Raw genomic sequence first — 20,661 nt, 5'->3', positions numbered from 1 at the left:
TGCTGACAACTGCCAGAGCTAGGAAAAAGTAAGAAAAGATCCTCCCCTGGAGGCTTCAGATAGTGTATGGTCCTGCCAACACCTTGATTTTGGACTTATAGCCTCCAGAACTGTGAAACAATACATTTCCACTGTTTTAAACCACCCGGTTTGTGTGTTGTTGTTGTTATTGTTGTAGTGGTGGTGGTAGCCCTAGGAAATTAATACAGTTATACATAGCAGTCCTAAAGAAAGCAAGCTAAGTTGAGCATAGTAGAGGTGGGTAACCATATTTTGTGGTACTAATAGGCCCCTTGCATGATTTCCCCCCAAAGTACTCAATAATCTGGATGCAGGCACGGAATACACATACAATTACAGGGTTGGAGTCTTTCTAGATGGACAGGATAGAAAGACATTTGAACAAGGGAGTTTAATATTGGTAAGAGAACAATTGAAGTGATAGACCATGGGGTCTGAGCTAGATAGGAGAAATACAGAGAGGAGAGCATTGGCAGACTATAAAGAGAAGAGATAAAAAGCATGAAAGTCTAAGTGGGATAGAATGACAGGTGTATTAGAAGTAATAAATTAAATTGAAAGCTGAGAGAATAAGATTGTAACAACACAGAATGGCATAAATTAAAAATTTCAGAATTAAAATAATTCCAGTAATACAGTCCAGGAAATGGCCATGGGAGTGAATGGCTGAACACTTCACTATAATCATGCAATATGTAGCCTCTTGGGATTGATTTCTTTCACTTAAACATGTTTTCTAGGGTCATCCATATTGTAGCACTTATTCGTAGTTCATTCCTGTTTATTGCTGAATATCAATTCATTTTCTAAATATATCACATTTTATTTATCCATTCATCAGTTAATGAACTTTTAGGTTGTTTTCACCTTTTTTTTTTTTTAAGATTTTGTTTATTTATTCAGAGAGACACAGAGAGAGAGAAAGAGAGAGAGAGAGGCAGAGACACAGGCAGAGGGAGAAGCAGGCTCCGTGCAGAGAGCCCGATGCGGGACTCGATCCAGGGTCTCCAGGATCATGCCCTGGGCTGCAGGCGGCGCTAAACCGCTGCGCCACTGGGGCTGCCCTGTTTTTACCTTTTATATGCTATTATGAATAATGCAATGATGAACATTCATATACAAGTTTTTGTGTGGCCATATGTTTTATTTTATTTTATTTTTTTAAATTTTTATTTATTTATGATAGTCACAGAGAGAGAGAGAGAGAAAGAGAGAGGCAGAGACACAGGCAGAGGGAGAAGCAGGCTCCATGCACCGGGAGCTCGACGTGGGATTTGATCCCGGGATTCCAGGATCGCGCCCTGGGCCAAAGGCAGGCACTAAACCGCTGTGCCACCCAGGGATCCCTGGCCATATGTTTTAATTTTGACCTAGGAATGGAATTAAGCATCATATGGTAATTCTGTTTTCATTCTGAGCGACAGCCAGACTCTTTTCCAGAACAGCTGTACCACTTTACATTTCCATCACTAATGTATGAGGGATCAAGTTTTTCCACATTGTTGCTAACACTTTGTATTGTATGTCTGCTTGATTATAGTTGTCTAGTGAATGTGTGAAGTGATATCTCATTGCGTGTGTGTGTGTGTGTGTGTGTTTCTAGTTCCCTAATGACTATTGATGTTGATCATCTTTTCATTAGCTTATTGGCCATTTGTAGATCTTCTTTGGAGAAATTTCTATTCAAGTCCTTTGTCCATTTTTAATTGGGTGGTTTTTAAAAATTGAGTTATAGAGTTCTTTATATATTCTGGGCACAAGTCTCTTGTCTGATATCTGATTTGCAAATATTTTCTCCCATTCTGTATCTTTTTACTTTTCTGATGGTATTTTTTGCAACATAAAAGTTTAAAAAATTTTTAAATATTTTATTTATTTATTTGATGGAAAGAGAGGGAGAGCACAAGCAGGGGAACAGGAGAGGGAGAAGCAGGCTGCCCTCTGAGCAGGGAGCCCAATGTGGGGCTTAATCCCAGGACCCTGGGATCATGACCTGAGCCGAAGGCAGATGCTTAACCAACTGAGCCACCTAGCTGCCCCAAAACTTAAATTTTTATGTAGTCCAGTTTATTTTTTCTTTTGTTATCTGTGATTTGATGTTGTACTAAGAAGTTTTTACCTAACACAAGGTCATGAAAATTTACTCCTATGTTTTTTTCCTAAGAGTTTTATAGTTTAGCTTTTTACATTTAGGTCTCTGATAAATTTTGAATTAATTTTCCATATGGTGTGAGGTAGGAGTCCAACTTCATTCTTTTGCACTGTTTTTTAAAAAAAAATTGTGAAAAAAATTGTGAATATGTATTATACCTACTCCTCCCAACCCCAACTGTACTATCCTGGAGAGCAGGGATCAAGTTCTAGTTCTTTGTGTTTTCCATAAAATCAATGAGCAAAATTTTGGGGGGGAACAGGATTTTGAGTGACAAGAATGTTTTTATTTTATTTAGATTTATTTATTTATTTGAGAGAGAGAGCATGAGCAAGTGGGAGAGGGGCAGAGGGAGAGAATCCTCAAGCACAGCCCCTCCTGAGGGCAGAGCCTGACAAGGGGCTCAGTCTCATGACCCATTAGATCATGACCTGAGCCAAAACCAAGAGTTGGACTCTCAACCAACTGAACCACCAAGTGCTCTTATTTTATTTATTTATTTGTTTATTTATTAAAGATCTATGTATTTATCATTTGAGAGAGAGAGGGAGAGATCGAGAGCAGGAGAGGGAGGAGCTGAGAGAGAGGGAGAAAGAGAATCTCAACCTAACTCCCCACTGAGTGAAGAGTGGGAGGCAAGGCTCAAATCCAGGATCCTGAGATTATGACCTGAGCCAAAATCAAGAGTTGGTCGTTTAACTGATTGAGCCATCCAGGTGCCCCTATTTTATTTTATTTTATTTTTAAAGATTTTATTTCTACTAATCTCTACACCCAACATGGGGTTTGAACTCAAACCCTGAAATTAAGAGTCACATTCTCCAGCCACTGACGCAGCTAGGTGCCCCTATTTCAATTTCAAAGGTAAATATATGGATAAAGTACAAACTTCAAATAAGACAAAAGGGTAGAGTGAAAAGTATGTCTACCCTTCATACCTAACCTGCTGAGCCTGCTGAGCCACCCAGGCATCCTTTTCCAGTGATTTTTTACACCTATACTGGCCAACAAAGTCCTCTCAGAATCTGGCCTCGAGGGCTACCTTATCAACTTCATCCCCTACTGACCTCATCTCCTATTCTATCTTATTCATTTGGCTCTGTAATAACCTCTTTGTACTTCCTTGGAAGCACCAAGCATTGTCCCATATTGAGGCCTTTGCACTTGTTGCTTCCTCTGCCTGGCATGCTCTTTTCTGAGATATTTACATGGATCACTCTCTCATTTCATTAACATTTCTTTCTTTTTTTTATTTCTTTTTTTTATTTATTCATGAGAGACAGAGAGAGAGAGACAGAGACAGAGACACAGGCAGAGGGAGAAGGAAAAGCAGGGACGGGGATCCCTGGGTGGCTCAGCGGTTTAGCGCCTGCCTTTGGCCCAGGGCACGATCCTGGAGTCCCGGGATCGAGTCCCACGTCGGGCTCCCGGCATGGAGCCTGCTTCTCCCTCTTCCTGTGTCTCTGCCTCTCTCTCTCTCTGTCTATCATAAATAAATAACTAAATAAATATTAAAAAAAAAAAGAAAAGAAAAGCAGGGACCCCGATGTGGGACTCGATCCTGGGTCTCCAGGATCATGCCCTGGGCTGAAGGCAGCGCTAAACTGCTGAGCCACCCAGGCTGCCCAACATTTCTTTTTTTTAAAGATATTTATTTTTTTTTAAAGATTATTTATTTATTTGACAGAGAGAGAGAGAGCGAGAGCACAAGCAGGTGGAGTGGCAGGCAGAGGGAGAGGGAGAAGCACTGAAACACTGAATAGAAAGCCCGATTCGGGGCCCATCCCAGGATCCTGGGATCATGACCTGAGCCGAAGGCAGCTGCTGAACCGACTGGGCCACCTAGACACCATCATTAACATTTCTGATCAAATGTAGTGAGGTCCTGCTTGATCAGCCCATCTAAGATAGCACCTTGCTCTATTACTTTTTATTCTTGTCCTGCTTAGCATTTACCAATGCCTGACATTAGATTATGTATATTTATTTGCCTATTGTTTCTTTCCTTTCATTGGACTATAAACTCCATGAGGGTAGGAACTTTAATTCTCTGCTGTATTGTCAGCATCTAGATCTGAGCCTGGATCATGGTAAATACTCAGCAAGTATATTTCTTTAATGAATGATTGAATTTCAATGTGGAATCTCTAAAGGGAAGCAAGGGAATCTTGAGGGGTAGAGGCAGTGTGGAGAAATGTTAGAGAGACAGAGACAGAGACAGGGAGAAGGGAGAGGGAGAGAAAATCTTAAGCGGACTCCTCACTGAGTGAAGAGCCCAACTAGGGCTCCATGTCATATCCCTGAGATGATGACCTGAGCCGAAACCAAGAGTTGGATGCTTAATTGACTGAACCAGCCAGACTTCCCTGATCTCAGCTTTTTTTTTTTTTTTTTATTCATTCATGAGAGACACATAGAGAGGCAGAGATGTAGGCAGAGGGAGAAATAGGCTCCCTGCAGGGAGCCTGATATGGGACTCGATTCCAGGACCCTGGGATCATGCCCTGAGCCAAGGGCAGATGCTCAACCACTGAGCCACCCAGATGCCCCTGATCACAACTTTTTATCCTTTAAAAGTCACTGAATTTTTCTCATTACATTTTTCTTTTACTCACTTGTCCCCTCTTCTTTCCTAACAGCTTCTTCCTGTCTTTTAATCCTTCACCATATGGGGACACCTTGGTGGCTCAATGGTTGGGCATCTGCCTTGGGCTCAGGGCATGATCCCTGAATGCTTGGATTGAGTCCTGCATCTGGGTTCCTGCAGGGAGCCTGCTTCTCCCTCTGCCTATGTCTCTGCCTCTCTCTCTCTGTGTCTTCATGAATAAATAAATAAAATCTTAAAAAAAAAAAAAAAAGAAATCCTTCACTATACAGATTTCCTGGCCTATCACTTGAACCTTTTTCTTGACAACAGCATCACTTTCTTTGCGCTGATGACCTGGAAAAACCTTAATCCTTTCTTGAATCCAACTATCAGCTCTCTCTTCTGCTAATCCCAGGTTGGCAAATGATTTTGAAGAAAAAAAGAGGTAGATTGGAGCTATTAAAACTTTCCTCATGAATGTACAAGAATATTGATGGAAACACTGGTCATAGAAACAATAACAACAAAAAGGAAACAAATGTCTGTCAACTGTATCATATGATAGAACAGCTATTAAAAGGACATGAATAAAAAAATAATAAAAAAAGGACATGAATAAGATCGATACAGAGCAATATACATAAAATAAAAAAACAACTCTTGAGTGAAAAAAAAGGAAGCAGCAAAATATAGGACAAATGCAAAAATGAACTATTGGGATTCCATCAAGATAAAAACTCTTGTACAGCAAAGGAAACAGTCGACAATACCAAAAGAAAACCAACAGAATGGGAGAAGATATTTGCAAATGTCTTACCAGATAAAAGGCTAGTATCCAAAGTCTATAAAGAACTTATCAAACAAACTCAACACTCAAAGAACAAATAATCCAATCAAGAAATGGGCAGAAGACATGAACAGACATTTCTCCAGAGAAGACATACAAAGGGCCAACAGACACATGAAAAAATGTTCAACATTACTCAGCATTGGGGAAATACAATCAAAACTACAATAAGATACCACCTCACAGGGCAGCCCCGGTGGCGCAGTGGTTTGGCGCCGCCTACAGCCTGGGGTGTGATCCTTGAGACCTGGAATCCAGTCCCACGTCTGGGCTTCCTGTAGGGAGCCTGTTTCTCCCTCTGCCTGTGTCTCTGCCTCTTTCTCTCTCTGTGTCTCTATGAATAAATAAACAAAATCTTAAAAAAAAAAAAAGATACTACCTCACATTGGTCAGAATGGCTAAAATTAACCACTCAGGAAATGACAGATGTTGGCGAGGACGTGGAGAAAGGGGAACCCTCTTACACTGTTGGGGGGAATGCAAGCTGGGGCAGCCACTCTGGAAAACAGTATGGATGTTCCTCAAAAAATTGAAAATAGAGCTATCCTATGACCCAGCAGTTACACTACTGGGGATTTACTCCAAAGATACAAATGTAGTGATCCAAAGGGGCACCTGTACCCCAATGTTTATAGCAGCAACGTCCACAATACCAAACTATGGAAAGAGCCCAAGATGCCCATCGACAGATGAATGGGTAAAGAGTATGTGGTGTGTATATATATACAATGGAATACTACTCAGCCATCAAAAAAAAGAAATCTTGCCATTTGCAACAACATGGGTGAAACTAGAGGGATTATACTAAGCAAAATAACAATCAGAGAAAGACAATTTTCATATGATCTCATTCATATGTGAAATTTAAGAAACAAAACAGAGGATCATAGGAGGAGTGAGAAAAAATTAAACCAGACAAAATCAGAGAGGGAGACAAACCATAAGAGACTCTTAATCATAGGAAACAAACTGAGAGTCATTGGAGGGGAGGGAGGAGGGATGAGGTACCTGGGTGATGGACATTAAGGAGGGCACGTGATGTAATGAGCACTGGGTACTATATAAAATTGATGAATCACTGACCTCTACCTCTGAAACTAATAATACATTATATGCTAATTAACTTAATTTAAATTAAAAAATTAAAAAGATAAAATTTCTTTCAGTGAGCAAAAAAGAATGTTGTCCAAAAAAGAATGACAAATAAGTAAAAAAAAAAAGAGAGAGAGAAAGAAAACCCAACCAACCAACCAACCAGAATGCTATATTTTCTGAGGGAATATGTATATGTATGTGAAAGCACTGCAAAATATCTGGAAGGAAGTTCAAAAATTTTTTTTTAATTTTTATTTATTGATGATAGTCACACACACACACACAGAGAGAGAGAGAGAGAGAGAGGCAGAGACACAGGCAGAGGGAGAAGCAGGCTCCATGCACCAGGAGCCCGATGTGGGACTTAATCCTGGGTCTCCAGGATCGCGCCCGGGCCAAAGGCAGGCGCCAAACCACTGCGCCACCCAGGGATCCCAGGAAGTTCAATTTTAAGAGAGTGGAAGGAGTTGGGATGCAAGGTTCTGGTAAAAGGAAACTTAGTGAGTGCCTGGGTGGCTCAGTCAGTCATGATCCCAGAGCACCCCTCACAGTTGCTTCTTGAATCTGATTAACAAGGTTATCTCTCTGATCTCTCTCTCTCTTTTTAAAAAAATATTTAATTAATTTATTCACGAGAGACACAGAGAGAGGCAGAGACATAGGCAGAGGGAGAAGCAGGCTCCTTGCAGGGAGTTATCTCTCTCTTTTTTAAAAGAAGATTTTATTTATTTATTTGACAGAGAGCACAAGCAGGCAGAGTGGCAGGCAGAAGGAGAGGGAGAAGCAGGCTCCCCGCTGAGCAGAGGGCCCAACGTGGAGCCCCATACCAGAACTTCCTGATCGAAAGATGAATGGATAAAGAAGCTGTGGTCTATGTATACAATGGGATATTCCTCAGCCATTAGAAACGACAAATACCCACCATTTGCTTCCACATGGATGGAACTGGAGGGTATTATGCTGAGAGACGTAAGTCAATCTGAGAAGGACAAACATATGGCCTCATTCATTCGGGAATATAAAAAATAGTGAAAGGGAATAAAGGGGAAAGGAGGGAAAATGAGTGAAAATATCAGTGAGGGAGACAGAACATAAGAGACTCCTAACTCTGGGAAACGAACAAGGGGTAACGGAAGGGGAGGTGGGTGGATGGTTGGGGTGACTGGGTGAGGGGGCCACTTGACAAGATGAGCACTGGGTGATACGCTATTTGTTGGGAAATTGAACTCCTATAAACAACAACAACAACAACAGCAACAACAAAACTCTTGGATCACACCCTGAGGGGAAAGCAGACACTCAACTGCTGAGCCACCCAGGCATCCCTTTTTCCTCTTTCTCATTCCCCAATACTTCCTGATAAAATATGTTCAAAGTCACTTCCAAATGCTAGACCCTTCTCATCCTTTGGGTCTCATATGTCATCTCCTCCGAGAGGCCTTACCTGGCCATGTTATCTGAAGTGTAGCCTCTTATGTTATTCTTAAGTTTCACTCTTTGTTGTTGCCTTCAACACTTACCATAATTTTTTTCACAATTTTTAATTATTATTATTTTTTCATTGGTTTACTAGATTTTTGTGTGCCTCTCCCACCAGTGTAGGAGCCCCACAAAGCCATTATCTACACCTGTCTTGTGACTGGCACATAGTGAACATTCACTGAGTCTTTGTTGACTGAATGAAAAGAAGGCAGGCCTTGAACATCCTGTCCCTTTGGTGTCAGTAAAGCCCCAGGAGCATCCACCCACACCTTCTCTCCTCGACTGCTCTTGGGATAAGAGGTCCTCCAGCCAAGGCCATTCTCTCACACCTCCTCAAGAAACTCCTTGCACCCTTCTTTCCTACATATCCTCACCTACACAATCGTTTCCTATCAATACTCAAAGATGTTCCCATGAAACCACCAACCAGCCAGAAACCCCAAGGGTTCTTTTCTCTTCAGGCCTCAGGTCACCCCATTGACTACCCTGGTCCCCTGACTTTCGGGACTCAGCTGAACACTCTCCTGCGTTCCTCTGCAACCCCTTCTCAGGTTCTTTTTTTAGGGAGCCCTTAAATGCTGGGATCCCCCAGAGTCCTGTTTCTTTCAATCTCCCAGTGACAAGGGGTAGGGATGGGGGGGGAGGGGCGGGTAGGATCTGGAAGCCTTCAGCCAACGGGGCTCTGAGGAGTGAGGCTGCGTGAAGCGGGGTAGGGAGAGCTCTGACAAGCCCGAGACCTCGGGTCAAGGAGGACAGGTGCTGCGGAGCGCACTCGAGCGTCTGTGACGTGCGGGGAAGAAGGGAGAGAACGGCAGGCGCGCGCCGGGGCCAGGCAGCCTCGCGCACAGCAAGGGGAAGCGCGCGCTCGTGAGCGCGGCGGCCTCTGTACGCCTGCGCCGCCGTTGCCCGGCACCCGCCGGCGAAAGGACGACAGAGTCCAGGGGTGGGGGCCGCGGGGACTCCGGAAGGCCACCCTTTACCCGGAAATGGTTGTAGAGGAACATGGCGTTGCTGGTGCGAGTCCTTGTGAGTGAAGGAATCATTTGTTGCGGTCGCCGCCGGGCCTCAGGGTTGGAGTCGGAGAGGGCAGGACGGGAGAAACTGGAGCAAAGTGCAGGGGGGGAGCTTGTGTGGCAGCGAGGCTGCTTGGCCGCCTCTCTGCGGGGGAAACTGAGGCAGCGTCCCACTTCCCCCTACCTTCTCTTCGGCCGTGGCTTCCCCCGCTTTGGGGGAGGGAGAGAGTGACATCGGACCAAAGTTTGGCGAAGTTTGCTTTTTCCTTAGTCACCTCAGGCGACCGCTTTTCCTTCAGGGAAAGGCCGCACGTGGGGGCACTGATTGGAGTTTCGGGAGACCTGGGTTCTAGTTTCTGTTCATTGATGCCCAGTGTGACCTTGGACGAGTCACTTTCGGGCCTCAGTGTCCCGATGGGAAAAAACGACGTTAATTTGCAGTCCCTTTGGTTTCTGAGGTTCTCTGGGCTTGTTTCCGAGATCGGCAAGACAATTCTTAACTGTACAGTTAAGTGGAATACTATTACAGGTTGTCACATTGAAAGCTGCCCCAAAACCCGGGCTCGTGTCTGTCGTTTTTCCTTTTCCTAACAGTGTATGACGCGTCATAGGTGTCCAAGAAATATTTATTGAAGGAATTAATGAAGTAGGTAAGGAAGGGTTACTAGACTTCTTAGCACCCCTATGGGAAACTACTGTATTTGTGATTCAGTCCCTATCCTTCCAGCATACCCTAACATCTGGGAATTCAAGGAGAAAGAAAGTGACAGCAGAAAAAGGAAGATACAGAGCTTAGTTACTAATCATTGAGGGATGGGAGTATTTACAATTTTGCAAGTCTTTCAAAAATTGGATCAAGGACATTGTTTTTCAGAGCACTTTTTCACTCCTGCCTCTGACAGTCTCGTGAGTTGTTACTTACACTTTAGGTTTCTAATCTTTTTATGTACGGTTTACAAGGACTGCAGTTTTACCTCTTGTGTTACTTGTCAGCCGAGCAAAGTGCGGGACTCTGTTGCTGTTTAGAAGTGTTTGGAGAAGAGCTCATATAACTTAAAGATTCACTTGGTGAAGTAATTGTTGATGCCAGGGCAGAAATTGATTCACATTTGAGAATCGGCTGTTGGAAATTGCAACTGGGATGTCCTAAGTTGTTTATTTATTTTTAAAAGAACTTTTATTTATTTATTTATTCATTCATGAGAGACGCAAAGAGGCAGAGATGTAGGCAGAGAGAGAAGCAGACTCCCTGCTTCTAGCCCGATGTGGGACTCGATTTCAGGACCCCAGGATCATGCCTTGAGCCAACGGGCAGACGCTCAACCCCTGAGCCAGCCAGTGCCCTGGATGTCCTAAGTTACTTAGTTTTTAAGGTGGATATGTCATGGAAAAGAGGACAAGTTTATTGGTCTATACATCTGAAATGAACACCTTTATTTGTCTTGGAAGTTAGTAGCTGTCCTAGATACATTAAATATTCTTGCCCAAGTATGTGGATTTTTGCAGATTTATTCATAGGTGATAGCATCCATAGAAACCACCTAGCTGCCCTCTTTTAGTCCTTTTTTTTTCTATTTATTCTTTTCATCTTTTTTGATAAAAACCAAATTTAAATAAGGAAAGTCACTTTTACCTTTTTAGGTTTAATTTATTTTTAAAATTTATTTATTTATGATAGTCACAGAGAGAGAGAGAGAGACAGGCAGAGGGAGAAGCAGGCTCCATGCACCGGGAGCTCGATGTGGGATTCGATCCCAGGTCTCCAGGATCGTGCCCTGGGCCAAAGGCAGGCGCCAAACCGCTGCGCCACCCAGGGATCCCCCTTTTTAGGTTTAAAAATCACTTTCACTTTATACTGTGATTCTTTAAAGGCCTCTTATTATATGATAGAATCAGATCATATCGATTATATGTGCTGTGTGACAAAGCAATGGAATCTCCCTTAGGACTTGTTGAAAGTGGCAGTAAACATGAAAACAGCATATATTTATTGATTACCTATTCTGAAGAGATATTTGAGTTAGGCGCTGAGGAATTCACAAATATAGGAAATCTACCCGTCTAGGAGTTTGAAGTGCCTTGGTTGAAAGCTTGGCTCCATTACTTACTATGAATGTGACCTTGAGCAAGTCACCTAACTTCTTCTCTGAACCTCTGATTTTCTTAACAGTAATTTTGCTAGGATTGATCAGAAGATCAATTGATACAGGTGACATTCAAGTGCTTTTCTTCCCTTCCTTTTAGTTTAGCAACTGTTTTGAGAGTTTACTACATTCTAAGGACTACCTAAGGGACTGAGGATGCAAAACATAGATCTTTCTGTCAAGTTTATAATCTAATAGGAGAACAGAAAAGAGGACTACTAATAAAATATTTGAGATGCTGTGATAGAAGTTTGTACTAGGTGCTACAGGAGCAGAGTAGAGATACACCTAATTCAGGTTGAGTATAAGCATCCATCAGGGAGAGATGCCTGAACGGAGTGAGAGCACTAGATAGAGAATGGGAGAGAGACCACGGAAGAGAAGCGTTAGCTTATGCTACTAATGACAGTCAAGAACTGTACACATTATCTGTTGGCTTGACCCAGGGACATTTATGGGGAAATATCAGGAGAGGAGTCAGAGCCTTGTGTTTCATGGTTAGGATTAGAGGTTTATCCTGAGGCAGAGGAGAGCCTTTGAAAATAGTTTAAGCAAGAGAAGATTTATTTTTAATAGGGTTTTCCCTCCAAATAATTAATTACTTATTTATTTTCAAATAATTTTCAAGTTGAAAACAACCCGATCTTCATTCTCAAGTTGCTCTCGTGCCTATTATATAAACCACTAAGATATTTTTATAGGGTGAGACCCTGAGTTTTTCAAATGGGCAAAGGGAGGAGATGCATCGTGGGTAAGCTGCAAGTGCACACTGAGGAGGTTTGAATGGTGTGCAACCTCACGTGAACTGATAACAGCTCAGTGTCCAGGCTGGTTTCCTGTGGTCCCCAGTTTGCACCTGGCCCTGGAGACTAGGTTCTAGGACAAGGTTATGCATTCCCTGACCTTTTGTGAATTCTGCTGGAGATAGGCAGGTAGTCTGTGACAGTGATGTATATTTTTATTGCTTGGCATCATCTGTCATGCTGTAGATGACATCTATGTCAAAGTGTCTGTATTTAGGGCAAAAGAGTTTGTTTTTAAAGGTTTTTGAAACACTTATTTTTATTTTATTTTTTAAGTTTTTTAAAAAGATTTTATTTATTTATTCATGAGAGAGAGGCAGAGACACAGGCAGAGGAAGAAGCAGGCTCCATGCAGGGAGCTGGATGTGGGACTCGATCCTGGGACTCCAGGATCACCCCCTGGGCCGAAGGCAGCACTAAACTGCTGAGCCACCTGGGCTGCCCACTTATTTTTATTTTTAAAGAATAATTGACACACAGTAAGTTGTACTTATTTAATTATAAAATTTGATAACTGTTAACATAGATATACACTTGAAAAGTTATCACCACAATAAAAATACTGAACATGTCACTCCTGCCCCAAAATTTCTTTGTGTTCTTTTGCAAGTCCTTTTCTCCTATGGTTCTGCCCCTGCAGTCGTCACTGATCAGGAGAATGCTTTAGTTTCTTCTCTCATTTTCTATTTTTATTTTTTAAATTTTTGTTTGTTTTTTTAAAGCTGTGGTCTTTTTAATTTTTTTTTTTTTTTAAATAAGCTCTATACCCAACGTGCGTCTTGAACTCATGGCCCTGAGATCAGGAGTTGAATGCTCTACCAACGAACCAGCCAGGTGCCTCTCCTCTCATTTTTAAATATTTTTAATTTTTTATTTATTTATGATAGTCACAGAGAGAGAGAGAGAGGCAGAGACACAGGCAGAGGGAGAAGCAGGCTCCATGCACCGGGAGCCCTTCGTGGGATTCGATCCCGGGTCTCCAGGATCGCGCCCTGGGCCAAAGGCAGGCGCCAAACCGCTGTGCCACCCAGGGATCCCTCTCCTCTCATTTTTAAATTTAAATTAAAAAATTTTATTTTCAAAGTACAAAAATGTTTAAAAAAAAAAAACTCATTGTAGTAAACCCTCATGCCCGCTATTAGATTTTTTCTTTAATAGATCACTGTAGCACTTGTGAATGGATCAGAGGGCTGAGATTCAAGTCCTGAAGGCCAGTCAGAAGTTACTCAAGTAATCCTAGAAGAAGTGAGACAGGCCTGTACTAAGAGGGAAAGTGTGGTTAAAGAGGAAGGGATGATTTCAACAAGTATTGAGGAAACCAGCTATAGGAGTTGGTGAAAAGTTAGATATGAGGGTGAGGGAGAGGGATGTTTAATAGTGAGTCCCGGGTCTGCCTTTGTTTTTGTTTTTGTTTTTTATTAATTTTTATTTATTTATGATAGTCACAGAGAGAGAGAGAGGCACAGAGACACAGGCAGAGGGAGAAGCAGGCTCCATGCACCGGGAGCCTGACGTGGGATTCGATCCCGGGTCTCCAGGATTGCGCCCTGGGCCAAAGGCAGGGGCCAAACCGCTGCGCCACCCAGGGATCCCCCGGGTCTGCCTTTGATGTCTCAGTTAATATAGCAGTGTCCTTCACTGAACATATCCAGCTGGAGATGGTGGTGTTTTGTTGTTTGTTTTTTTTTTAAGCAGCTGGAGAGTTGGTGTTCAGGAGATAGTAGGTAAGCTGAGATAGAGGATGTAGTTAAAATAAGATGTTGAGATTTCCTGGGCAAGAATATGGATAGCTAACATTTTTAGGGCATTTACCAGGGCGCTTGGGTGGCTCAGTCGGTTAAGTGTTGGACTCTTTTTTTTTTTTTTTTAAGATTTTATTTATTTATTCATAGAGACACAGAGAGAGGGAGAAGCAGGCTCCATGCAGAGCCTGACGTGGGACTCGATCCCAAGTCTCCAGAATCACACCCTGGGCTGCAGGCGGTGCTAAACCACTGCGCCACCGAGGCTGCCCCTTGGACCATTTTTTTAATTGAGTTTTTGTTGTTGAGTTGTAGGATTTTTTTCTTTTTAGTATATTCTGGATTCAGTGCCTTATCAAATGAATGATTTGCAAGTACTTTCTCCCATTCCATGGGTTGTCTTTTTGATAGTTGTCTTGTTGATAGTATTCTTTGATACATAAAAGTTTTTAATTTTGATGAAGTCTAACTTAACTATTTTTTCTCTTGTTGCCCGGGCTTTGGTGTCATATCCAGGAAATCATTGCCAAATCCAATGTCATCAAGCTTTTCCCTATGTTTTCTTCTAAGAGTTTCATAATTTTAGGTTGTATGTTTAGGTCTTTGATACATTATGAGTTAATTTTTGCATATGGTATAAAATTTTACTTTTTTTTTAAGATTTTATTTATTTATTCATGACAGACACAGAGAGAGAGAGAGAGAGAGAGAGAGAGAGAGAGAGATGCAGAGACACAGGCAGAGGGAGAAGCAGGCTCCATGCAGGGAACCTGATGTGGGACTCGATCCCAGGTTTCCAGGATCACACCCCAGGCTGAAGGCGGCGCTAAGCCGCTGCGCCAGCAGGGCTGCCCCTGTTTTTTATTTGTTGTTATTTTCTCTTTGTGTTTTCCATGGAGAGTACAGTTATAACAATCTAGTTAGAATTAATATCAACTTGATTTCAGTAATATATAAAAACTTTAATTCTATTTAGCTCCATTCCTTCCTGAGTCCCTCATGCCATTAGTGTCATCAAATTATATATTATACATCATGTGTACATCAGCATAGATTTACAATTACTGCTTTATGCAGTTGCCCTTTAAGTTAAAAATAAAAACAGAAATAAAAAGAATTATAAACAAAAAAACATTTATGCTGTATTTTTAATTTATCTAAATAGTTTCCTTTATCATGTACTGTATTTCTTCATGTGGATTTGAGTTACTGTAGTGTCAGAGGTCTCATTTCAGCCTTTAGTATTTGCAAGAGCTGGTCTGCTGTTGACAAATTTTCTTATTTTTTGTCTTAATTTTTCATTCCACTGCCTTCTGTCCTCCATGGCTTCTGAGGATAAATCAGCTGTTAATGTTTTCATGCATCTCTTATACATGTTGAATAGCTTCTCTTCCTCCTTTCAAGATTCTGTGTCTGTCTTTGAACAGCTTGATTATGATATGTCTATTTATAGATTCCTCTGAATTTATGCTACTCGAGTTAGTTGAGCTTCTTGGATTTCTAGATTGATGGTTTTTATCAAATTTGGGATGTTTTCTGCCAATATTTCTTCAGATATTTTTCTGTCCCTGTATTTCTCTCGTGTCCTTCTGAAACTCCCATAATACCTGTGTTGGTACATTTGATGGTATCCCATAGCTCTCTGCAGCTCTGTGAAATTTTTTCATTCTTTTCTCTTTCTGTTCCTTCGCCTGGATAATCTCAGTTGACCTATTTTCATGGTCACTGATTTTCTCTTCTTCAGATCTGCTGCTTAACTCCTCTAGTGAAATGTTCATTTTCTTTATTCTTTTTTTTTAAGATTTTATTTTATTTTATTCATGAGACACACAGAGAGAGGCAGAAACACAGGCAGAGGGAGAAGCAGGCTTCCTGCAGAAAGCCTGTTGTGGGACTTGATCCTGGACCCTGGGATCCCACCCTGAGCTGAATTCAGGCAGACGCTCAACCACTGAGCCACCCAGGGATCCCTATTTATTCTTTACAACACAAGAATTTCTATTTTTTTTTTTAAATAATCTCTCTGTTGATATTCTCTATTTGGTGAGATAGCATTCTTACACTCTGCTGTAATTCCTTAGGTGTGGTTTCTCTTTTTACATTTAAAATAGCTGGTTCAAAGTCTGTCTAGTTTGTCCAACACCTGAACTTCCTCAGGGACAATTTCTTTCTTTTTCATTTTTTTCCTCAGGGACAGTTTCTATAGATTTTACCCCCTCTGTGTATGGGCCATGCTTTTTTTATTTCTTTACATGTTTCATACTCTTTTTTTTTTTTTTGGTTGAAAACTGGACATTTTAAATAATAGAGTGTGGCAGCTCTGGAAATCAGCTCTGTCCTTTTCCAGAGTTTGTTATTATTTTTCTGTTTAGTGACCTTTCTGAATTAATTCTGTAAAGTCTGTACTCTTTGTTGAGTGGTCTCTGCTCAGCTTAGTGGTCAAATAGTAATTGGAGACTTCCTTAAATATTTAGAACCAATAAGTCTCCTGGTTTTTGCTGAGGGACTTTGTGCACATGTAGGGGCATACCATCAACATTCTACTAGTCATTTAACATTTCTGTCTTGGGATCCCTGGGTGGCGCAGCGGTTTGGCGCCTGCCTTTGGCCCAGGGCGCGATCCTGGAGACCCGGGATCGAATCCCACGTCGGGCTCCCGGTGCATGGAGCCTGCTTCTCCCTCTGCCTGTGTCTCTGCCTCTCTCTCTCTCTCTCTCTCTCTCTGTGTGACTATCATAAATAAAAAATTTAAAAAAAAAAAAAAAACAAAACATTTCTGTCTTAAACTTCACTCCTACTTGTGAGGAGCATCAAGGTCAACCAGGAGTCTCAGGTCTTTCCTATTCATGTACACAGACCTGTGCATATGCATGGCTTTCACATTCCCAGGAGTATGTTAGACCTTTTCAAAGTCCTTGTGAGGGGATCCCTGGGTGGTGCAGCGGTTTGGCGCCTGCCTTTGGCCCAGGGCGCGATCCTGGAGACCCGGGATCGAGTCCCACATCAGGCTCCCGGTGCATGGAGCCTGCTTCTCCCTCTGCCTGTGTCTCTGCCTCTCTCTCTCTCTCTGTGACTATCATAAATAAAAAAAAAATAATAATCAAAGTCCTTGTGAACAGCTCATTCTTTTGCTTTTCCTTTTAAGCTTTTTTGTTAGCCTATTGTTTCCCACAAGTATTATCTACTGCCTTAGGCAGCCGTGAAGTTAAACAATTGCCTCTATTTGTTTTGAGCCAGTGCTCCTGGGGAAACATTTTTCATATTGGGTGAGGTCCAGGACAGCCTTACCAATGAAGTCTTCCAAAGAACTACTAAACAGGGACACCTGGGTGTCTCAGTGGTTGAGTGTCTACCTTTGGCTCAGGACATAATCCCAGGGTCCTGGGATCGAGTTCTACATCAGGCTGTCTGCAGAGAGCCCGTTTCTCCCTCTGCCTCTCTCTCTCTGTGTCTGTATGAGTAAATAAATAAAGTCTTTAAAAAAAAAAACCAAAAACTACTAAACAGTTCAAATAATGCTGGTTCTTTGCAAATAAGGCTTTAAGGAGCATCAACCTCATTCCTATGTCAACTTTTCTCTGAAGAAGACTAGTCCTTTTTAGTGAATATTGCTATTTAGAAACTAAGCCTGAATACTAGATGTAGTTATTGCCCCTAGCACCTATCAAGACAGGGATAGGAAGTATATGTATGTATATACATATACATAAACACACTTTAAAAAATATTTTATTTATTTATTCATGAGAGACAGAGAGAGAGAGAGAGGCAGAGACACAGGCGGAGGGAGAAGCAGGCTCCCTGCAAGGAGCCTGATGCAGGACTCCATCCTGGGTCCTGGGATCATGTCCTGAGCTGAAGGCAGATGCTCAACTGCTGAGCCACCCAGGCCATAAACACACATCTGCTTCTATATTTATCTATACATATTAAAAACCCATACTAGTTACTCAAAATTCACCCTAGGACCACAGGGCTTATTGTACCTTTCTGCCTTTTCATACTTGTTAACTCTTTTCTCTAATAGAAACTTAATATTTGTAATAATATATATGCTTGTTTGCTAAATCTTAATATATTTACTGATTTGCTTCAATCTCTCCCGGATTTAATCAGTCTTTTAAGAAGCTTGGACACCTCCAACAAAATGGGAAGAGGCAGAGTATTCAGTAATTATGGAAGGAATGATTGAACATTCTCTGCTCCTTCTAAGTATCCTTTTATAGCATGCCACTTTGTAACTTGCAGGACAGTTTGCTAAGGTAGTGTTTATCCTTTGGGTTATGGAATTGGATGAGTATTCAGAGTACAGGAACCAGTGGACATTTGCAGAGGAGATTTGGTGACTCTGGTCAATCTTCATTATTCATAGATTCTGTATTTTTTAATTCATTATACTTGTTAAATTTTATTTATAATCCCAAAATCAGTACTCATGGCACTTTTGTGGTCATTTATGGATATATGCAGAGGAGTGAAAAATTTGAGCTGCAACATGCAAGTTCCTAGCTGAGATAGATACTCTTAATTTCCTATTTTAGCTCTTATACTATAAACAGATATCCTTTTCACGGTCTAATTAATGCCATGTTTTTTGCATTTTTGTGGTTTGTTGGTGATTTCCGTGTTTAATATGGCCTTGAAATATTAGTGCCATCTTGTGCTATCTAGTGTTGCTAAGGACAAGAAAGCTGTGATGTTCCTTTCAGAGAAAATTTATGTGTTAGATAAACATTGTTCAGGAGTGAGTTACACAGTGCTATTGGCCATGAGTTCAATGTTAATGAATCAATTATATGTATATACTATATACATATACATACATATATATACACACATTTATTTTATATGTATTTTATTACACATGTATAATATGTAACTAAGATATCTTTAACAGAAACACACAAGGTTATGTATTGATTGATGAAAATGTTGTGATTAGAGGCTTGCAGGAGCCTAAGCTTCTTTTTACCCTAGGAGTGATTATTCAGTATTTGCTAATAACTCAGTGTTTGTGTTCACTTTATTAACATAAAACTATAGAGAATAGAAGAATGGGCTCCTTGTAAAGCCTTTTCCTGTTCATTAGTAAGCCATAGAAAATACTGTATTTTAAAACCACATTCAGCAAAAGGCTGGTCATTGGACTGATTAAGGTGTAGTTGAAAAATTGGTATGTCAGAATATTTTGAAGTACAAATGTAAAATCATTTGCAATCTGCAATTTACAATATGAGCAGGAAATAAAAACACGAAACTTGTCTTTAAAGTTTTGGTTTTGTAAAAAAAATAAAGTTTTGGTTTTGATGAGGCCAAAAAGGACAATAAAACCAATTCCTGTTTTGTTATGGTGTATATATTATCCTAAGTTAAAGCAGTAATAACCATTGGAAGTGGCTATAAATGTTTTCCTAAACTTGAGAATTGAGGTTGCTAATTGTTATAGGCCTAATATGTTAGTACCTGTGCGAGGGAGATAAGTACTTTCACAGGTTTATATTTATAAATGAAGTACCGGGAAACGTGGGGAGGAAAATGAACCAAGTAGAGTCCATAGAACCAGTACCTGAGTCTGGGGACACTTCTTGAAGGTAATGAGCTCATGGGTTGGGTAAGAGGGAAGAAAAGATTCCCAGAGGAAATGACTAGAAGGGGATTAGCTTGTGTGGAGAGGAGCAATAATTCCCAAACCAGAGGATCTGAGTCAAATTTTGGAACTCCTAAATGGAGAATACAAGGTAGAGTATGTAAGAATAAAGTTGAGTCTAGAGGAGTCTATTTGGTAAAGATTGGGTGTTTAAGTTTGACTAAAGGGGGCACTTGGAGGCACCACAAGCTTTTGAGAAAGGGACTATCAGGTTCAAAACAATATTTTTAAAAAATGGTTCTTGCTGCTATGACAGTTTGCTGGTGAAAAGAGAAGCTTATATACATAATTCAACTATTGTTATTAACAATTGTTAATAACAGTAATGATGATTTTATGTGTGTTTTAGTGTTCTTGAGATGCTTTTATAAATGATCCTTGGAATACTCCTGTGAGGTACTTTTTATTATTCCCATTTTATATAAGGGAAAATGGAGGTCCAGAATGTTGAATAACTAGTTCAGGGTTACACAGCTATTTAATAACAGTCTTGGGATTTAGACACACTCTGCTGCACTTCAGTTTCAGTTAAGGGTTTGGACAGAAATTGTTGTAGGATTGGAGAAGGAAAGAACAGAGCTGATTGCTTCTTTCTTCTAATAAGGACTGATTTAAGATATTGGCATAAAACCAAGTAGAACCAAAATTACAGAGGAAAAATATGTTGACGTGGTGAAAAATATGATGAAATTCTCCAGAAAATCTTTCAAAAGTTTGCATTGTTCCTACTTGTAATTTCCCTTTACTTTTCTTCCCTTGCTTTGGGCTTGAGTATGCAGAAATTTCATCTTATCCCATATTTACATTTTTAGGAAAGGAACTTCTAACATTGAATGATTCAGTGTTAGTAAACAAAAAGCCAGTAACTATCTCTTATTTGAACATTATCCCAACAGATCAGATCTCAGCTGAGATAAAATATTTTGAAACTTTGCTTCTCATTTAAAGCATAAGGTGTTGTGAGTGGTATATTAAAAATAGTTATACAGTTTTAAAACTGTGAGACACTTTAGAAAGCATCTCTAGGTTTAAAATCCCTACACCTGGGCAGCCTGGGTGGCTCAGCAGTTTAGCGCCGCCTTCAGCCCAGGGCGTGATCCTGGAGACCCAGGATCAATTCTCCCACGT

At 40.9% G+C, this 20,661-nt stretch overlaps 1 protein-coding gene across 9 annotated transcripts in view; it reads left to right on the top strand.

Annotated features, from left to right (window-relative positions):
- Window positions 1-8,939: 8,939 nt before the first annotated feature.
- The window catches only part of UQCC1 (ubiquinol-cytochrome c reductase complex assembly factor 1), a 96,785-nt gene continuing 85,063 nt past the window's right edge, over window positions 8,940-20,661 (top strand). For 5 of the 9 annotated variants that reach the window (XM_072800729.1, XM_072800728.1, XM_072800725.1 and 2 more), the window contains exon 1: window positions 9,051-9,210. In XM_072800729.1, the coding sequence (XP_072656830.1) occupies window positions 9,187-9,210 (24 nt within the window). In that variant the 5' untranslated portion in view covers window positions 9,051-9,186. Of the gene's footprint in view, window positions 9,211-20,661 lie in introns of all 9 variants that reach the window. The other 4 variants (XM_072800730.1, XM_072800727.1, XM_072800724.1 and 1 more) reach the window with 2 other exon arrangements.

The sequence above is a fragment of the Canis lupus genome, chromosome 26 (assembly GCF_048164855.1).
Source record: "Canis lupus baileyi chromosome 26, mCanLup2.hap1, whole genome shotgun sequence".
Classification (NCBI taxonomy): domain Eukaryota; kingdom Metazoa; phylum Chordata; class Mammalia; order Carnivora; family Canidae; genus Canis; species Canis lupus.
The sequence above is the reverse complement of the archived record's forward strand: the minus strand, read 5'-3'. Positions and strand labels throughout refer to the sequence as shown.